The sequence below is a fragment of the Argentina silus genome (assembly GCF_951799395.1).
Source record: "Argentina silus genome assembly, chromosome: 4".
Lineage (NCBI taxonomy): Eukaryota > Metazoa > Chordata > Actinopteri > Argentiniformes > Argentinidae > Argentina > Argentina silus.
This window is the reverse complement of record NC_139658.1, coordinates 14225235-14245931: the sequence shown is the minus strand read 5'-3', so window position 1 is coordinate 14245931 and position 20697 is coordinate 14225235. Positions and strand designations below refer to the sequence as shown.

At 40.1% G+C, this 20697-nt stretch overlaps 2 protein-coding genes across 2 annotated transcripts; one reads left to right on the top strand and one right to left on the bottom strand.

Moving 5' to 3' along the window:
* Positions 1-10: 10 nt before the first annotated feature.
* Positions 11-8636, top strand: LOC310803481 (glutathione S-transferase theta-3-like). Its single transcript, XM_083668268.1, has 5 exons — positions 11-411; positions 4299-4386; positions 4832-4982; positions 6988-7164; positions 8050-8636. The coding sequence occupies exons 1-5, from the start codon at positions 300-302 to the stop codon at positions 8245-8247; spliced, it is 726 nt and encodes a 241-aa protein (XP_083524394.1). The 5' UTR covers positions 11-299; the 3' UTR covers positions 8248-8636.
* ccndbp1 (cyclin D-type binding-protein 1) lies at positions 8375-17032 on the bottom strand. The gene is made up of 11 exons (XM_083668267.1): positions 16884-17032; positions 16284-16343; positions 15925-16004; positions 15653-15734; positions 13572-13668; positions 12766-12839; positions 12331-12407; positions 10597-10850; positions 10241-10301; positions 9844-9890; positions 8375-9233 (listed from the first exon to the last, which is right to left on the bottom strand). The coding sequence occupies exons 1-11, from the start codon at positions 16969-16971 to the stop codon at positions 9125-9127; spliced, it is 1029 nt and encodes a 342-aa protein (XP_083524393.1). The 5' UTR covers positions 16972-17032; the 3' UTR covers positions 8375-9124.
* Between the last annotated feature and the right edge of the window lie 3665 nt (positions 17033-20697).

Sequence of the window (20697 nt, the reverse complement as noted above, 5' to 3'; positions counted from 1 at the left end):
GTAAACGGAAGATTGTATAAGGGGAACTTCCAGATAGTTTAATGGGAAACTTGTGACAAACACCTCGAAGTGATGCATCAGTAGCATTTAACCCATAATTGAGTAATACATTTGTCATGATCATGATTAGTCCACTTCTGCCTTAAAAATAGCAAAAGAGAAGTTGACAGTCAAACAGAGCAGAGGAGTCGGTCAATGTGACGCCACAACCTATTACAGATCCTGCTATTGTTGCCTCTGTGGGTGGAAGTGCAAGACGAAGACTCTTGCAAGACTCGAAACCTCGAATACAAAAGAAAATGGCTTTAGAAATGTATCTGGACCTTTTCTCACAGCCCTGCCGCTCAGTCTACATCTTTGCCAAGAGGAACAACATTCATTTTGACTTCAAAAAGGTTTCGCTGTTGGAAGGTATAGTTCAGCTCAATTACACTGCCGCACCTAGCAGGCAAAAGGTTATTTTTTTCGTAACTACAAATGTCAAGTTAGAAAAAAAAAATTCAGTTATGAAATGTGATTTTAAATATGGTCTTGTTATGCAAGTCGTGCATAATTATAGGCTTTTAAGAACAAGTTAAATCATTTTAAAGTGATTAGTCATTCTCATGTTGAACCTCTTATGAAGCATTTTATCTGGTAGAACGTTATTTGAGAGTCATGTTCAGACAAAAGCGTAACAAACAATTAGTTCATTGCATTTATTTGACAATTTCAGACCCCTTGTGCCTCTTAAATGTCATTATTTGTTAGCATTCCATTTTCCAAAGAGGGTCATTCCATGTCAAATCAACAAATGGGAAATTGATTCTATAGGTAGAAACAGATGAGAAATATTCCTACATCATGTGAAATGTCAAGCCTTTCATGCCTGAGAATAAGATAATTGATTTTACCCAAATTGGCCATTTTCATTTTGTGGGATTCATATAATATTCAATAGAATTCAAACCCCAAATCCTATCTGGACCAGATCGTACTTGATCTTGATTAAGACATGAGGAATCCGAAACAATGCTGAAAAGTTACCCATGAACTCTCCAAACCCCTCTTTTAGAAGATGTTATCGGCCCATATGGAATACCAGTTCTCTATGGCTGACAAGTAATATTAAGTTGCGGTTTCGAGTGATGTTTTATACTATTTTATATGTTTCTGGTTAATCTGAAAATTGACCTGTCCAAAGGTTACTCATTGAAGTTGTGTGTCGAATGTACCAGAGTATGTCCACTAGATGGCGCTGGCCATGCTATAAGGTGAATAAAGTATAACATTTTTATATTGTTCTCAGTGTTAATTCACAGTAGTTGAAGTTAGAACAGTCGTTAAAGTAAAGAACAGTTTATTTATGGCACTCTTCAATACAAAATCTGAAAGAAAATCCATAGGAATGTAAAGATTGTAAGGAAACAGCATTGAGGACTACTCATTGAGAGTGGTTGTTTATCATGATCAATGACATGAGGGGCGTGACCAGAACTTTCTAAGTGAGTTTGCTGGCCAGAATGGGACAAAGGTTTGTTGTCTTATTGGGTGGCCAATGATAACTTTTGAAAATGGACAGAGAATAGATTGTATTGGCAGCAAAGCTATTGCTTCTAGGTTGCTTCTAGGTCCCGTGTAGCGTAGTGTGATGGAAATCTTTCAGTGAACAACAATAAACGATGTTTGGTCTCAGTTGAGAGTTTTAATGCATATAGAAAGTATTATACAACGTTGGTCAGCTGGATCAGCATTCCTTCACCAACAGTGTGGATTCAGATACTGATGCTGTGGCTGAGGAGAGGACCCTCCTTTACTCCAATGCTCATACGTCATAGGTCTAGGGGTAAACATATGTTGCACCTGCTTGATGATAGAGAAGCTGGGAAAGAAGCGTAGGCGTTGTGAGCCACTATCTCAAACCTCAGCCTGCAGTTACGAGTGTTCCAAGGTCACATAACATCTCTGATATGAAAGAAGGAACAGTCGGTTTCGGTTCTTCCTCAGTCACATAATGGAAAATAACAAAGTACATTGGGTCACAATAAGGTCAATGCATTTCATATATGACTTAAGCAAAATAGTACAAATAAATGTTTTGCCATTACAATCCCCCCTTAGATCCTTTAAGGATCTCAAAGTAGTTCTGCAGCTTGCGCTGAGAGGTTTGATGGTAAGGAGTCAGATTTTAATGTGTCATGTGATGTTACCACAGCATACCCAACTCTATTGATGCCTGTGTCTGGGTCACGTGATGCAGATCAGTCCACAAACAGGTCTAGATTGGCGTTAGGGATGGGCGTTTCCCTAAGGTCCGTCCTTGGGGAACAGATCTGTGAAATGGAAGCAACACAGTTATGTGGTTCGCCGTCGTCTTCTGTTGGGAGAAGAGTAGCAGGGTTATGAACAGTACACCTTTTTACTGAAATGTTAGGCATGTATCTCGTGTATCTCAGCCAACGTGCTGCCGAGAGATGGGATGTTTTGTGATCATAGAACACAGCATGTGGGACAAAAAGGGTAAGTTTAGAATATCCTACAATGTCCCTTGAAGCCATCACAGCTTTTTCTGCAGCTGCCACTGCCCTTAAGCATGCAGGGAGTCCAGCTGCCACGGGGTCAAGTTTGGCTGAGAAATAAGCCACTGGCCTAAGTCTCCCACCATGTTCCTGTAGGAGCACAGATGTCATACAACCTCTCCTTTCGTCCACAGTCTGTGTGAATGGTCTGTCAGAATTAGGTAGTCCCAGTGTGGGAGTCGTCTGTAAGGTCAGTTTCAAGTCGTTAAATGATTGCTCAGCTTCAGAAGTCCAAACAATTCTGCTGCTAGCTGTTAGGCCTTTACCGTGGATCATAGCATTGAGTGGTGCCTCCATAACAGAATAGTGGGGAATGAATGCTCTGCAATAAGAGCACATACCTAAGAACTACATAACCTGTTTCTTAGTTTGTGGTTTCGGAATGTCTTGGATTGCTTGAACTCTTTTAGGGGAGAGGGATTTGCCCTCTGCTGTGATCACATGCCCTAGGAAAACAACCTTTTCTTTGACAAACTGTAATTTTGATATGCTAGCCTCATGACCTTCCGCTGCTAAGTGTTTTAATAGTTTAACAGTGTCAGCCTCGCATTGTTCCTGTGTTGGACTACAAATCATTAGGTCATCAACATATTGCAGGAGTGCACTTCCTGGCGATAGAGTGAGTGTTGACAAGCTGTCTTTTAAACATTTATTGTAGATTGTTGGAGACTCGCATCAATTGCGTCTTTCCTAAGTGGATACTGTTTCTGACATGGTCTGTAGTCTGATTTGGGAATAATCACTACTGGTTCTGCATTTTTTATTAGGCCCACATCATGTTTGTCCTGTGCCATAGGAAATTTGAAACTTCCTTGAGGGCCAGCAGGTCTGATGGGTTTAGATTTGGTTTGGTTCACTTTTTACCTGTTGAAACATATCTGAGCTCTCTGGTACAAGGTTATATTGTTCTATTTGCATGCACTATATAACCAACACTTTGTTTGAAAACCTTCAAGTCATGGTTCCATTTGACTTTTGCATTTGCTGTTAGGGTTAGGATTCATGGTTTGCAGGCCCAGTATGTCCACTCTACATTTTAAATGTTTGCCATTTAGCAGACACTTTTATCCAAAGCGACTTACATTTGTCTAAAGTAAGTGAATCATCTATACATCAGTCATCATAACAGGTATTTTAGGAGGGACAGTCAAAATGTAGCCTGAAGAGATGGGTCTCGGAAGATAGGCGAAACTTAGTTGCTTTTCTTTCAGATGTTGAAAAGTGACATAAATTAACTGCTGTTACTGTATTTCTTCATTCTACATTCATAAATAATTATCATTTGAAGATACAGTTGTGAATTAACACAGAACAGTAAAACTATTTCATATTTTATTCACCTGATAGCATGGACATTGCCATCTAGTGGACATACTCTAGTGCTATCGCACTCTATAATGGGACATTAGAATCACAACTTCAATGACTAATACCTTTGGACAGGGCAACCTCCAGATTAACCAGAAATACATATAAGATGAAGAAACAAAACTCCAAGCTGCAGCTTCATATTACTTGTCAGCCATAGAGAACTGATATTCCATGCTGGCTGATTAAATCTTCTAAAGGCGGGGTTCGTGTGTCAATCTTCTTGTTGATTTGACATGGAATAACCCATGATTGGTTTTCACAATGATAATGTCCCACTTTCCTCACCGTCTTGACTTCAAAGTACTGGAGGCTAAGTTTATGCACTGTTATCACATAGGCTATCTCTGTGTTGGATACACTATATTTCAGGTGAGCAGTATGGGGAAGAGTTTGGAAAGGTCAATATGATGAGGAAAGCGCCTGCAATCAGAGATGGAGACTTCTGCTTGGCTGAAAGGTGGGAATCATTAACTGTCTGCGAAGAATATTATCTTAATGAGACAATACAACCTTGTAAGACTTCTTGTTGTGCATATTTGCATTGTTCTGTAGCAGTATTGTGCAATTTACCCACTTCTACCTTTTGATATAACTCTTCCTGATCTCTAATCAGTGGGGATACATTTTATTCTCACCATACAGAAATGTATACATTCAATTTCCAAAGTCAAAATCATCACAATAGCTTTACGTGCCTAGAAAGTAGCCAGTGAATCTCTGATAAACAGCAGTAATGTATCTATACAACACTACATCGCTAAATGCCTTAATCTCTTTATTTTCTACCCCTGGCTTTTAGCACATTGAGGTGGGAAAGATAATACATTTAAAACTGACCTACTGTGATGAGGCAAAGATTTTAAAAAATGATGTGCAAAATGAACTCTGTATTACCTCTGCAGCACTGCCATCATGATGTACATGGCAGAGAAGTTCAAGACCCCAGACTACTGGTATCCAGCAGACCTGCAAAAGCGTGCTCGTGTAAACGAGTACTTGTCCTGGCAACACATGGCCATACGTATGCATGGCTCCAAGCTGTTCTGGCTCAGGGTAAGTGCTAAAATACAATCCAGAGTGTAATATTCTAATACTTGTATATTAGCATTATATAAAAACAATGGTCAAATGAAATCACAGAGGTACAGTCAATTCGAACTTGAGGCATTCAGATATAAACTGAGGCATTCAGATATACAGAGTGATTAGAAATACTACATTTGAATTGGGACTGAAAAGCTATATTGCACTTAAACTGTGTACACTCATCCAAAGTAATCAGAAGTCGATTGTATTGTAAAAATAGAAGGAAAACTCCTAACAGGATACAATATGCCTCTGCAACCCAGTTCCATCAATAAACAGTATAAACTAGATTCAAACTTGTGTTAACAATGCAAAGCTCAACTTGCTTACTGACAGGGGGAAAGTGAATAGGTCCATTAGATAGTTCACATCTGGTACACTTAACATCACATACAGTGCCTTTCACAATTATTGGAAAGAGGAAGGATTTTGTCTTCTTTTAGCTCTATACTCCAACAGTTTGGAGTATAATCAAACAATAACTATGGGGTCAAAGTAGAGACTCAGCTTTAATTCAATGTTTTTTTTTCTTTCAGATTGGTTTCACCATTAAGAAAGTACACCATTTTTTAAACATACTCCCCCTATTTCAGGGCTCCTTGCCGCAAATTAAATGCATGTTCAATTGGGTTTAAATCTGGAGATTGACTTGGCCACTCTAGACACTTGACACTTTTTGGCCCTGAAAAACTCCCTAGTTGCTATGGCAGTATGTTTGGGGTCGTTGTTTTGCTGTATGATGAAGCGCATTTGCTCGTACTTCAGCAGACAAGATGTTTCTGTACACTTCATAATTCATTCTGCTGCCGGCATCCAATGAATTTGGAGGTATTTGCTTATACTCGAGCAGACAAGATGTTTCTGTACACTTCAAAAGACATTCTGGTGCTGCCATCAGCAGTTACAGTACATCAATGAAGACAAGTGAGCCAGTTCCAGTGGCACCCATACATGCCTAAGCCATAACACCCCCTCCACCATATTTCACAGATGAGGTGGTATGCTGGGGATTTTGGGCAGCTCCTTTTTCCAGAAATCTGCAGGCTCTTTTAGGTACCTTTTAACAAACTGTAATCTGGCCATCTGGTTTCTGTTATAGTAAACTAGTGGTTTACACCTTGCAGTATAGCCTCTGTAGTTCTGTTGGTGAAGTCTTTTGCTGGTTGGATGGTAGTCTCTGACATATTCATGCCTATGTCCCGGGGATAGTTCCTGATCTGTGGAACAATGTTTTTCTTTTTTTTCTTTCTTTTTTTAATTATGGTGAGCATTTTTCAGTCATCGACTGTAGAAGTCTTCCTTGGCCTACCAGGCTGTTTGCAATTGCTGAGCTCACCAGTGTTTTTCTTCTTTTGGATGACGTTCCAAACTGTTATTGTTGGCTAGTCTAAGGTTTTGCATATGTTTTTCTTTCTGATTTCTCAGCTCAATAATGGCTTCCTTGACTTGCAGTGACAACTCTTGTCTTTGTTCACAGACACCAATAGCAAACTCCAAAGGAAAACATAAAGCCTAGAATCATTACTAGACATTGACAGCTGTCTAATGCTTGCACAAATGATGTGACAGAACACACCTGACTAACCAGAAACAACAAACACATCAAGCCAATTTCCCAATACTACTGATTTCCTGGAATAGGGGGACTATGTATAAAAAGGGTTGTAATTTCTAAATGGTGAAACTAATCTGAAAAAAAGAAAACATTGAATTAAAGCTATTTAAAGCTACATTGAACCTCTACTTTAACCTCATAGTAATTGTTTGATTTCAAACTGTTGGGAGTATAGAGCTTTCCAATACTTACGGAAGGCACTGTATGTGCGTGGGAGTTATATTTTTTGAGATATAATGCTTCTTCTGAATTATTGCAAGCATTTGATATGGAGTTGTTTTGTACATCTGCTCTGTGTTGATCAATAATGCTTTGCCTGAATCTAGCACACTACTGACTTTCACCATTCTGTAAAAGCTCTTGATTCCAAAGATCATGGGTATAGAGGTCCCTAAGGACAAGCTGGATGCAGCCCTGGAAGACCTGGATGGCTCTCTCAAAATCATTGAAGAGAAGTTTATTGCGGAGAAGCCCTTTATTGCTGGAGATCAGATCTCATTGGCTGACCTGGTAGCCATTGTTGAGATCATGCAGGTGAGAGCCAATGAAAGTATTATATATATATATAATATACACTCACCAAACACTTTATTAGGAACACTATACTAATACTGGATAGGGCCTCCCTTTGCTCTCAAAACAGCCGCAATTCTTCGTGTTTGATTCCACAAGATGTTGGAAACATTCCTTTGAGATTCTGGTCCATGATGACATGATTGCATCACGCAATTCCTGCAGATTTTTCAGGTGCACTTTCAAGCTGTGAATCTCCCGTTCTACCACATCCCAATGGTGTTCCGGTGACTGGCAAGGCCACTGAAGAACACTGAACTCATTGTCATTTTCATGAAACCAGTTTGAGATGACTTTTGCTTTGTGACATGGTGCATTCTCATACTGGAAGTAGCCATTAGAAGATGGGTAAATTGTGGCCATGAAGGGATGCACATGGTCAGCAACAATACTCAAATAGGCTGTGGCATTCAAGCGATGATTGATTGGTATTAACGGGCCCAAAGTGTGGCAAGAAAACATTCCCCACACCATTACACCACCTCCACCATGAGAAGGTGTACAGGTGTTCCTAATAAAGTGTTCTGTGGTTGTATGTCCTATGGACAATGGCCACACTGAAAATAAAAAAGATAATATGATACTTCTTTTAAAATTCAAAACTGGATTGGTAAGTTGTTTGCCTTTCAGCTCTCTTTCACAAGCAAGTAAATCTGTAAATCTCACCCTCATTTGCTTTCTCTGTAAACAACATCCACATTTCCGTTTTCAAGCTGCAAGCACCACAGGAATTCCTCTTTAAAAGCAGGAGTACATTTTCACTTTTGTCTTATAATTTTCCCACTCTGAGACACTTCTTGTATATCGCCCTTGGCCTATGGTGTCTGCTTTCTGGTACCCCCATAGCCTGTTGGTGCTGGCTTGGACGTGTTCGAGGGGAGACCCAAGCTGAGTGCCTGGAGAGACAGGGTCCAGGCAGAGATTGGAAAGGAGCTGTTTGACGAGGCCCACCAGCAGATTCTTGCATCCCAGGAAATGGTCAAGACTATTGACACCAGTAAGATGCAGGTCTTCAAGCCCAAGATCTTGAAGATGTTTCTTTGAATAATCTAATGAAAGAAATGACTACTCTGGTTATCAGAGGGAAAAAAAAGTCATGCTTACTCTATGTAACTTAAACCCCTGCTTACATCTGGTATTAACAAGCAATCTGTATCCAGATTGTTGGTGGGCCAACACGTCAAAGTTGGCCTTTGTTTGCCCAATACAAATATCTGGAAAAACTCCCAACCCATAGCCATTGGCTTTACCTCGCATCAATCGTCTTTGCACAACTCAAATCAATTAACATACAGGTTGGTATGACATGTTAATGCTTTGTATACTGCTTCCGACTGGGTGATAACTCAGTCCTTGGCTCAGACCACACAGCTGTACCCAGAGTATGGACTTGCTCTGCTGTCTGATATACAATTAAAAGATTCCTTACTTACCGTCTTATTTTCTTACAATTTGAACAATTGATGTTTATTTTCATTTCATGTTTCATTCATTCATTGTGTCAATACCACATTTCAATTGTATAATCAATGTTGTTACAGACCTTTTCCATACTACTAAGGGGGGTGCCACTTCAATACCATTCAAGCTAGCTTGCCATGTAAAGCAATGCCTGCCACATGTCTCTTTGAAATGAGCCGATTATGCATTTGGGTGTTTCCGGAGAACCTTCATGGCTTTTATGAGCTGGGAGCATATTTAGCACAATTGTCAATTAAGAATGAATATTTTCCACAGAAAACACACTAAAATAAAATATTATGCAGTGGCAACTATAGAAATATTTGGCTGGGTCCTTTTTCTGATACCTTGTCTTTAACAAGAACAGGCATACAGAAACAAAGGTACACAGACCCCACTCACACACACTTGCACACGTATAGTCTTGTATTCACACTCATGCATATATAAACACATTCCTCTAGCTGGAGCCTTGAATCAGAGCTTTGATCTTTTCTAGGTTGTGATCCACAGCCCCCGTTAGAAACAGCACCCAGTTAAGGTCTGCTTCTGAACACACGTGACTCGCCCTAATGAGAAAGGGAAAAGAAGAGGGAGTAAGTTCTAGAGTGACAGGAGTATATAACAACATATAGTACAAGATGTTAAAAAGCCCTCCTTTAAATGAGCAAGTATAAGTACTACATCTTGTCAGGATTTTTCCTGCATAGAGAATCCATAGGTATTATAGCATGTATAATATTTTTTAACCGCCTATAGAGTAAATCCCCTGAATTGCATAAAGGCCACTTATTCAGTTATTGTAAAATCAATTCTCACCAGTTAAATGACAATTTAAAAAAAAAACAGTAGGGGGTGGGCGATGCAACCTCAAGGTATCTCTGCATGCCAGAGGAGAAATCTAAAACTACTTTCAATGGTTTTAGTATATTTGGGACACTTGCTGGCAAAATATGTAAATTAATTATTTACAAACAATTAATGAATGTGTCATTGAGATTTTGGCTGCTACGGTGTATGTTAGCACTAGCAGCTACTTATATCACCACCAGTTTGATTAGGCCTCATCAGACGTAGTCATCACTGAATTATAAAAACAGACATGTAGGCGCCAGAAAAAACATAAACTGTAGGTCGGCCATATTGGTCAGGATTGATAACCCCATCTACTATACACACCTGATTATCTGCAGAACTTTCTTTAATACAGAGGCCAGATTATATGCCTGGAAAGAGAGAGTATGCATCATTCATTGGCTTAATAAGGCCTGGACCGCAACAAACGCAAGCATGTTCCATTTGCTTCATTGAAAACAAATCCTAGAGGTGAAATGCTAACCAAGCCAAAACAACTGTGATACGTTTTGTATAAATGTACAATATCTCAAGTTGCCTACTTTTGTAATTTGAATGAATAAGCCATCACTTGCTTATTATCATCAGTTAGAAGTGAAACATTTTGGCACAATTCCTGCCACTGGAACTACCCCTCTCCAATGAAGCTTCACACCTCTCTCCTTTACTGAGACACCATTATGTAATGACACATGACCACATTGTCATCAAACCCACTTACGTTGTTGTCCACTCCTGAGTAGTCCATGGGTGGGTAGAGGCTGAGTGCCAGGTCATCAACACTGGGGGGGGGGGGGGGGGGAGAGAGAGAGAGAGAGAGAGAACTCAACATCATAAGACACATTTGGTTCCCTTCCAGTCAGTTCACCCAACACAGCTTTTGGGGATTGCTTATGCTCCTCACTTCTAGTAAAGTGCAACTCGAGTTATGAGAATAAGAAAAAGGGTCTCTCCTCAATATGACCTTGTGTCAGGAGTGGTATAAAAAAAATGAACTTTTCTTATACCTATTGAATCATTGTATACCTTCATAAGAGTAAATGGGGAAAGGGATAGAGGGGCGTTAGGAGTCCTTACCTGGGGCTGATCTCCTTAGCGATGTCAGCCAGGTCATCCAGCTGTGCCACGTTCTCTGAGGTGGTCACGTTGCCGTTGGCCTTGATGGCGGCCGACATCTTCCTCAGACAGGCGGCGGAGGTCTTCATCAGTCCCTGACAGGGGGCGATGAGCTGGCGGTCCGACTCGGACCAGTACGTGTCCTGGTTCCCCCGGGAGTCCAGGTCCTCATCATCCAGAACGTCACTGAAAGGGTCCTGGCCCTCCATCTGGGCCTGGACAGAGCAAGGGGAACATGAGGGAAGATATGGACACTTAAGGGAACATGAGGACCTAAGGAGACATGGAGAAGATCAAAGGATGCAAGGTGACAAGGAGCATTGAGCGTTGTGCATTGTAATGTTAAGAGAACAGTTATAACAGTTATTGCAGGTGGCATTAGCAGTGCCATGTCATTTAGTATCTTTGGAACACTCCTAAAACACATCAAATAACCCAGCACTTTCTCCTCCTTCAAATGATCCCTCAAAACCCAGATTTTTAAACTTGCTTTTAATCTTGAACTATTTTTATTGTCGTTGTTACCGATTGTGCCATAGAATGATCTCCAGTTTGTTTACATTCAGGTTTTAAAGAGGCGAAAAAAATAGACTGGCAACACAGAGTATCCTACGGTCCAGGTCTCTTAAGCACTTTGTGACAATAATATTTGCAATAAATAAATCTGATTGTCTACAGCTTGCTACTTGGATTATGCTGGTCACCCACCATGTGTAATTGATTCCTATGCAAGTCAGAGACACTATAAAATCAAAGATATTAATTCCAAAATTACATGAACTACATTAAGATGGACTCAATTCAACTTAGAGTGATTTGTTGATGACATTTTTGCATTTTAGCTCATTTTAAGAGTGTCATAGCAAAGGGTCTGAATACTTATGTACATGAGGTATTTCTGTATTTCAATTTGAATAAATTTACTGACATTTCTAAAAATCTGTTTTCGGCAAATTCTTTTAATTTAATCCATTTTAAATTGAGTCTATAACACAACAAAATGTGGAAAAAGTGAAGGGGTCTGAATACTTTCCAAAGGCACTGTATGTGTGGCTCATTGGCTACCTCCCACCTAGAAGCCGCAAGCATTTCTCAGTGCTGGAAGCCGACCTAAGCAACAGAAGCCTTTGTGTGCAAATAAGTTTGTAACAAATATTCTCATGATTTTTCCTAGTAAACGTCCTGTTTGATATTACAGCCTTGTCTGAATTTTGTGTGGGGAATGCTCATTTGTGTTCATTTTCCATTTCATGTTCACACTTCCAAACTAAATAATGGCTTCACTGTCAACCACTTTAACTCATTCGCTAGTTTTAAGGTCATGTAACTAAGACATTCGCTGGATAAAAATGTGAAAATGATTGATAGATTCATTGTTTCCGTTAGAAGTAGTTTGTCATGAACATGGGGTGGGAGAGAGGGGTGACGCTTCTGAATTGTTATTGCAATTCCCATTGCAGTCAAAAGAGGGCGCAATCCTGCGTTTGGTGCCTTTGAGGAAATCCTGCCATTGTCTAAACTGCACTTCTTTGCCTCAATGAGGACCAGGGGGGTCAAGGAGTTTTAAAGCACCAAAAAGGCTGGAGTAAGCACTGTTGAAGCCCAGAGATGACCATGACAAAGCAACTGGTCTTGGCACCCACTGGCAGGCATGGCTTTACCACAGCGGGGCTAATGATTATGTTAAGGGAGCACCTGTTCCATTTCCTCGATGGCATCCTTCACCACCCCGATATAGGAGGCCAGTATCCCCAGCACTGCAGCCTTGTTATCTGTATATAGAGACACCAAACCATCATATAGACAACCATAGAGATCATACAGTGTCAGGTTTAATACAGAAAACTTGCATAACACTGCAGACACACCTAGACAACCCAAACATTACTCAGTTTTCATGTGAGCTTGCATTGATTTTCATTGCAAGGGTAAAATATCAACTTTGCACCGATCTGCACTATTAAAAGTGCAGATCTCTGTGCAAACAGCAAAAAGAAGAGTAAAATGTCACTCTTAAGTATACAGCAGGATTTTACATCACAAAAACTGGCATAGACAGTAGTACTCAGTACTTCAGGGGATTAAGGGCTTAATTAAGGGATTATGGAAATGGTCCTTTACTGTACTCACCTCTTGGTAGGTGTGCAAAGTGATCACATGCAGACCAGACTCCGCCTGTTAATGAGAGCTGCTCCTGGGATAAACTAGAAAGAAAACACTAATGAGGTATAGCCAGTTCTCATTAACATTATATCATCCTGAAACAAACTGTATTGATGAGACTTGGGAAATGTGGTCCAAATAATGCCATGTGGTGGTAAAATAAACAACATAACATTTCTAATCCAATGATTCAGAATCCGAGTCCGAATTCATTTATTTGGCCCAGTATATATTTGCACATACAGGAAATTGACTTGGTGAGGTTGGTGCATGGACAACAAACAAATAGCAAATACTGACAAGAAATGTACAAAATATCAAAATATTAACACACAATTAACGGAATTAAAGACTAAAAACAAACAAAGAAGTGCGCACCAACGCACCCATATGAGGTGCCATCTTGATGTCCACAAACATTTAACATTGTATATGCTCTTGTCTTTTGTGAATGCCCCTGTCCCTAATCATGTCTCATTAACCACCCTGATCACACAGCCTGTTAAAGGCCCACAAGGTGGTTCTAAGAGTACCGGTGAGATTATTTTTTGTCAAAAACAGAATTTGACAGCTGAAAAAAAAAACACCCTTCTTACGACATTTCAATGGTCTGCATTCTAAATATTGGTGATTATGGACAATTTGTAAAAAAAGGGGGTATTATTCATACTGCAATGTTTCAGGTGTGAAATCTCTTGAATGAAAGGTGTGAAACCCAGTCCTAACTAGGATAAATGGAAACCTGTTCTGTGGAAGCTGTGAGGGTGAGTTACCTCTGTAGGGGGGAACGGAGGATGACATCCACCAGCTGTACAATGCCCTCCAACACGTCAGCTGTGGCATCTCTTACAAGCCTCCGCAACGTAACGCCTACAGGTGAGGGAAGGGAACAGCAAGGAGAAAGGCAGCACAACTGGCTCATTGCATTACATTCATACAGGCTCGGTGTCTGTTCCATTTCATCAATTACAGTGGGGGAAATAATTATTTGATCCCCTGCTGATTTTGTTAGTTTGCCCGATTACAAAGAAATGAGCGGTCTATAATTTTTATGGTACTTTTAGTTTAACAAATAGAGACAGAATATCAACAAAGAAGTCCAGAAAAAACACATTATATAAAGTTATAAATTGATTTGCATTCGATCGAAGGAAATAAGTATTTGATCCCCTACAAACCAGCAAGAATTCTGGCTCATACAGACCGGTTATATGCCCATGAGGCACACAGATTACTCCTGTCACTTTAAGAAAGTACTCCTAATCTCTGCTTGTTATGGGTATAAAAGACACCTGTCATTAGAATCAATCTCTTCCATTCCAACCTCTCCACCACCATGGGCAAGACCAAAGAACATTCAAAGGACATCAGGGTAAGAGTTGTAGACCTGCACAAGGCTGGACCATCAGCAAGAAGCTTGGTGAGAAGGAGACAACTGTTGGTGCAATTATTAGAAAATGGAAGAAATACAAAATAACCATCAATCGCCCTCGGCCTGGAGCTCCATGCAAGATCTCGCCTCGTGGGGTAAGGATGATCATGAGAAGGGTGAGGGATCAGTCCAGAACTACACGGGAGGAGCTTGGTAATGATCTCAAGGCAGCTGGGACCACAGTCACCAAGAAAACCATTGGTAACACACTACACCGTAACGGATTGAAATCCTGCAGTGCCCGCAAGGTCCCCCTGCTCAAGAAGGCACATGTACAGGCCCATCTGAAGTTTGCCAATGAACACCTAAATGATTCAGAGAAGGCTTGGGAGAAGGTGATGTGGTCAGATGAGACCAAAATTGAACTCTTTGGCATAAATTCGACTCTTCGTGTTTGGAGGGAGAGAAATGCTGAATGCTACAATCCCAAGAACACCATCCCCACCGTCAAACACGGAGGTGGAAACATTATGCTTTGGGGTTGTTTCTCTGCTAAGGGTACAGGACGACTTCACTGCATTGAGGGGCCAATGGACGGGGCCATGTACCATAAGATCTTGGATGAGAACCTCCTTCCCTCAGCCAGAGCACTGAGGATGGGTCGTGGATGGGTCTTCCAGCATGACAATGACCCAAAACATACAGCCAAGGCAACAAAGGAGTGGCTCAAGAAGAAGCACACTAAGGTCATGGAGTGGCCTAGCTAGTCTCCAGACCTTAATCCTATAGAAAATTTGTGGAGGGAGCTGAAGCTTCGAGTTGCCAAGCAAAAGCCTTGAAACCTTCAGGATTTGGAGAGGATCTGTAAAGAGGAATGGACCAAAATCCCTCCTGAGATGTGTGCAAACCTGGTGACCAACTATAAGAAACGTCTGACTTCTGTGGTTGCCAGCAAGGGTTTCTCCACCAAGTACTAAGTCATGTTTTGCTTGGGGATCAAATACTTATTTCCTTCGATCAAATGCAAATGAATTTATAACTTTATATAATATAGTATATATAGTTTTTTCTGGACTTCTTTGTTGATATTCTGTCTCTATTTGTTAAAATAAAAGTACCATAAAAATTATAGACCGCTCATTTCTTTGTAATCGGGCAAACTAACAAAATCAGCAGGGGATCAAATAATTATTTCCCCCACTGTAAGGAGGTCAATTTAAATGACAATTCAAGGATGTCTATTATCGCTGTAATGACATATTATGGTAAATTCTTGAACTGGAAGCACTTGATTGGATTGAGCTGCAAACAAGATAAATATTAGGGCATCCAGGATTCTGCAGCAAAAAAATTACATCTGTGACGGAAATTCAAGGTACTGTAGCCTACACATTAGCGTGATCGGGGATCATTTCTAGTATGTTTTTCAGATTTTATACCCTGTATATGTGTAACAATTACTGAATTGTCTTGATGGCTTACCTTGGCTTTTGGGCAACCAGTAATACACAGTGGACAGAGCCAGGACGCTTTTTTCAATCGATTCTGCGAGTATCTCACCATCCTAATAAGAGAGAAGAGGAAACAAACATTTGAAGCCACAAATAAAGTGAACTATTTATATTAGTCCTTTTCATTTCTATTGTAAAGCACTTTGAGCTATGAACAACTGTCATTTATTATCATTACCATTATTAATTAATAGGTAAATACTTAAACCGGTTGTAAAATAAAGCGCTACTGCTCAGTTTGACCTTGTGTAAGGGCAGGGGAGGCTTGGAGAAGGCGAGGCTAAGTTTAGTGGCTTCCTGGGAGGCTGCTTTCACTGCCTGAGCTGGAGAGAGAGTGGGAAGTTGGGAATTATACCATGATGGCTGTGTCCTCCTATCAATGAAGGAGCTTAAGTCACATACAACAGCTTTGTGTTGCATTGATCTGCAATTAGGTAGCTGGTCTATGGTAGTACCACACAACTGCAGATTAGCTTCTTAAAATGTGTACTGTATGTAGAAAGCATTTTCTCCTTTTTTTTGGAAAGAATAATGCTGTGTATAGACATAGGATGACATAAAATCACTCATCAGTAGTGAGAAGACCAATACCAATACTCAACTCAGCATATCCCAGAAGTTTGACAGGTTGAATACCCCATTTGATTCGTTGGACTCCCCATCTGTTGGCAATAATAAACAAATAAAACCATATCAAACTGAGCAATATGTGTATTGATAAGCCATAGAGTGCTAATTCAGCTGACTGCCTTGGGTAGATAGTCAACCCCAAACCATGACGGGATCAGTCTAATTGCTGGAATGGAAATGAACGTTCAAGTTATGAAACGCATTATGTTACGATAATAATAATAATAATAATCTTTCAAATTCACAGCTAATTTATTACATTATTTTGGGGTATTCTGCTCAAAAAGTCATTATGACAAACACACTTAGCGTTACACATCTGGTAAACATTAAGTTTAAGACATGGAAGATTATGTTTTCATTCAAGGGATTAGTCCCATCCCTACGTCGAGGTAGTACCTTATCAATGTGTACTCAGACGACACGCCGTGTTATCGGCATCAAAACATTACCCTGACGGCTAACCAAGCCAGTCTACGCAGCTACATGTGTTCACTTCAGAGCTATACAGATACCTTTCTAGCCCTGTAAACGACCAGTGTCTCGTTTAACAGGAGCATGTTCGCACATACCTTTCACTCGGTCTCGAATACTTTGGACCGAATTTAGAAGGTTTCGTAAAGGAACCGACACGGCTACATAAGAATTATCAGCGCTCATGGCACCATGTATACACGCGGAACTGCAATGTAATGCTCCAGGGAAGTAAACACGTTTAAATTGGTCTTCGGAATATAATGAAAGTGACACATCGTTTCCGTGACGCGCTTCCGCTTCAATCGATAAGGGGGCACTCACTTCCTGTTGGAAAGATGGGAAGGTTAGAAGATGGTTGAATGGGACTCAAGCCGGAAGCTTTGAAATCCCGGAAATCTGAAGCCACGCCCTTCTACTGGGGTACGGAAGTCAAGTTTCCCCATTGACCCTCAATACAAATAGCTTACCGTAGCTTGGCCACTTTCGACATTCACTTATTTGTATGTTTCAATAAACTTTTTCATGGGTTTGCGGTGTCATTTTTACCATAGTTAGCTGTCATCACCATCACTCATCTGCATTATACTTCAAAGACAATCATCCTGCAACCAGTAAAATGCTAGTTGAGTGTTGTGACATACACTCACCGGCTACTTTATTAGGTACACCTTGCTAGTACCGGGTTGGACCTACTTTAGCCTTCAGAACTGCCTTAATTCTTTGTGGCATAGATTCAACAAGGTGCTGGAAACATTCCTCAGAGATTTTGGTCCATATTGACATGATAGCATCACGCAGTTGCTGTAGATTTGTCGGCTGCACATCCATGATGCGAATCTCCCGTTCCACCACATCCCAAAGGTGTTCTATTTATATCTGGTGACTGTGGAGGCCATTGGAGTACAGTGAACTCATTGTCATGTTCAAGAAACCAGTTTGAGATGATTTGAGCTTTGTGACATGGCGCGTTATCCTGCTGGAAGTAGCCATCAGAAGATGGGTACACTGTGGTTATAAAGGGATGGACATGGTCAGCAACAATACTCAGGTAGGCTGTGGCGTTTAAACAATGCTCAATTGGTACTAAGGGGCCCAAAGTGTGCCAAGAAAATATCCTCCACACCATTACACCACCACCAGCAGCCTGAACCGTTGATACAAGGCAGGATGGATCCATGCTTTCATGTTGTTTACGTCAAAATTCTGACCCTACCATTTGAATGTCGAACTGATAATTTGGGTGATTTTATGTCATTTTGGCTGCTAGTTTGTGACAGATCGGATTGATCACAATGTATATTTTTTCCATTTACACCTGTCTTTTCATGTGTACACAATCAGGATGCGGACTGTATCTGGATACATTACACATTTTAATGCAAGGTGTATACAGGCGTTCGTATTGCTGTGCAAAGTGGACACAATCAAGCCACCAAACTAGGTCCAAGTTCAAATCATCCCCCAAAGACAACAACAAGACATTGGCCCACTAAACCTTGCCACCTCCCCTTTGTTCCCAAGACTCATACTACTTACTTACTGATCGACCTACTTATCTGTTGTTGTTGTTGTTGAGCAAGGTAATCATAAAACTCATCCGGTCAGTGATCATTATCTGCTGTTTATGCACTCTTTGTAACTTGTAAATGTGCTTGAGAGAGGCTGTGTAAGGTCATGTCCTTTGCTGACTGATAAGAGATATGTTTCTTGTTTTTAGTGTACAGTGAGTGCACAGACAATTAAGACAAAACGAGTTTGAATTATGATTATGTTGTGAGGCTTTTCAACTCTATTTATCTGATATGACCAGCAGTTCAGTTGTAGCAATCTTATGTTAGTATACACACACATTGTCATTTATTGTTCAACCTAGAAATTGTCGCATACTGTATAATGAGCTCAACTTTCTGGGAAACACAAACATTTTGTACTACACAAACCTTTCCCATCCTGGAAATGTCTATTGAATTTATATCCTTAACAACCAGTAAAGAATAATACTTCGGTCATGTAAAAGTTGAGTTGGATTTAATGCTGCTTATGCATTAAATACACATATCTTTACTGGCATATACTGTCATTTATGTATTCTGTCATTAAAGAGGAAAGGATAGAAACAGAATCCCAAGATGTGAAAAATGAATGAAACATGACTGATCTCTGTATGTCTCTATTGTGGGGTTATGGATTTATCAGAAGAAGGACATACACTATCATTATACATGGTTGGAGAAAGACTACTCTTGTTTGCCCATTATATTTAGTTTGAGAATATTGAGTTTGTTCATTTATTCACAATGTCATACATATTTTTGAATAAATATTTCATAAAAGACTTACTGTACTTCTAACCCCAAAGTATTATATGCTAAAAAGGAATGAGTCCTTCACAGTTGTCACCTTGTTCTCAAGAAATTGAAGTCCCTCTGTATGTTGTTGGCACTGCTGTAGTCCTTAACTCTAATTGGGACAAATACAATTGTTTTGAAGTGAATTTAATTGAATAGATAAAGCGCAAAAGAGTGAAAATTATTTTAAGCTATTTCATGAGTGTATATTGTTACTTTCCTAATAATTCTATCTACAGTTTTCTAATATGTAGACTCATATATTCAAACATGGTCAGCATTTAAGTGCCCAAAGGTATCCACAATTTACTGAGATCATTATCCATCTTGGGTGAGCCTCCAAGAACGGGCCAATTGCAATATTGGAATTGCAATACTGTGTGCAGTGGTATACTGGGGGGGCAGCATCAAGGAAGGTGACACCAAGAGGCTGAACAAGCTTATTAGGAAAGCTGGTGTCACCCTGGACACTGTGGAGGAGGTGGCCAATAGGAGGATGAGGACCAAACTCCTGGCCATCATGGACAATCCCTTTCATCCCCTACATGACACTGTGGCAGAGCAGAGAAGCTCCTTCAGCAATAGATTATTACAACCACGTTGCACTAAGGAGCGCTATAGGATATCTTTTCTGCCTGCCGCAATAAGACTGTACAACTCCTCCTCCGGCTGGCTCGATCGGGGGGGTTGTGATGTGAGCTGCTGTAACACCTTCATTTCCCCTCAGGGATCAATAAAGTACCTATGTATCTAATAGTCAGCCAAAGAACACTGAGCGGTGCTCCTATCTCAGTTATTGCATCATTTGTGATGTAGGTCAAAGTTTAAACTCTTCTGACAGTTATTTGCATCCACTGGTGTACTATCAATTTTTTTCCAGTTTGAAAGAACAATATGCTCAGTTGAATGATTAACTCAGTTAACTACGTATTTTCTGTGGAGTACTGATTAACTCATGACTGTCAGTGTTTTCCAAAAAGTGGACGTCTTAAAGTTCATGCAAAATGAGGACAAGCCTCCCTGGGCCATTCCTCCCCTCAAACATTCCCAAAGTATAAAAAGGGAGACTCTAGTCACTAGTCACAACTCAGGAACATCCCACCAGTGGACAACCATCAATACCTAACAAGACTGAATTGATGGGCATCAGCTAACCTCTTTTTTTTTTTTTAAAGAAAGAAGAAAAGGTACTGTAATATTATCTGCAATTTTTCTGCATTATTCCTCAGTTGCTTTTGTGATGAAACAAGGTGCATGGATTCACCTGTATTACATTCAATTAATTCTATCAATGTTTTATGACATCCCCAAAACAAAATGTTTTTATTGATTTATTGTTTGATAGGTCTGCTAGTTTATTACTATGCAGTTTTATACATCATTACATACTACTTTGTATTAAAGTATTGGGGATCTTATCTTACTATCTCAGCTCAAACTATTATTGTATTATTGAACAACATAGTAAGATGTAAACTAATACAGTATGTTCCCAACTAATGTCCCAACCATCTCTCTCCTTTCTCATAGGAACACACACACACACACAACCAGCAGAACC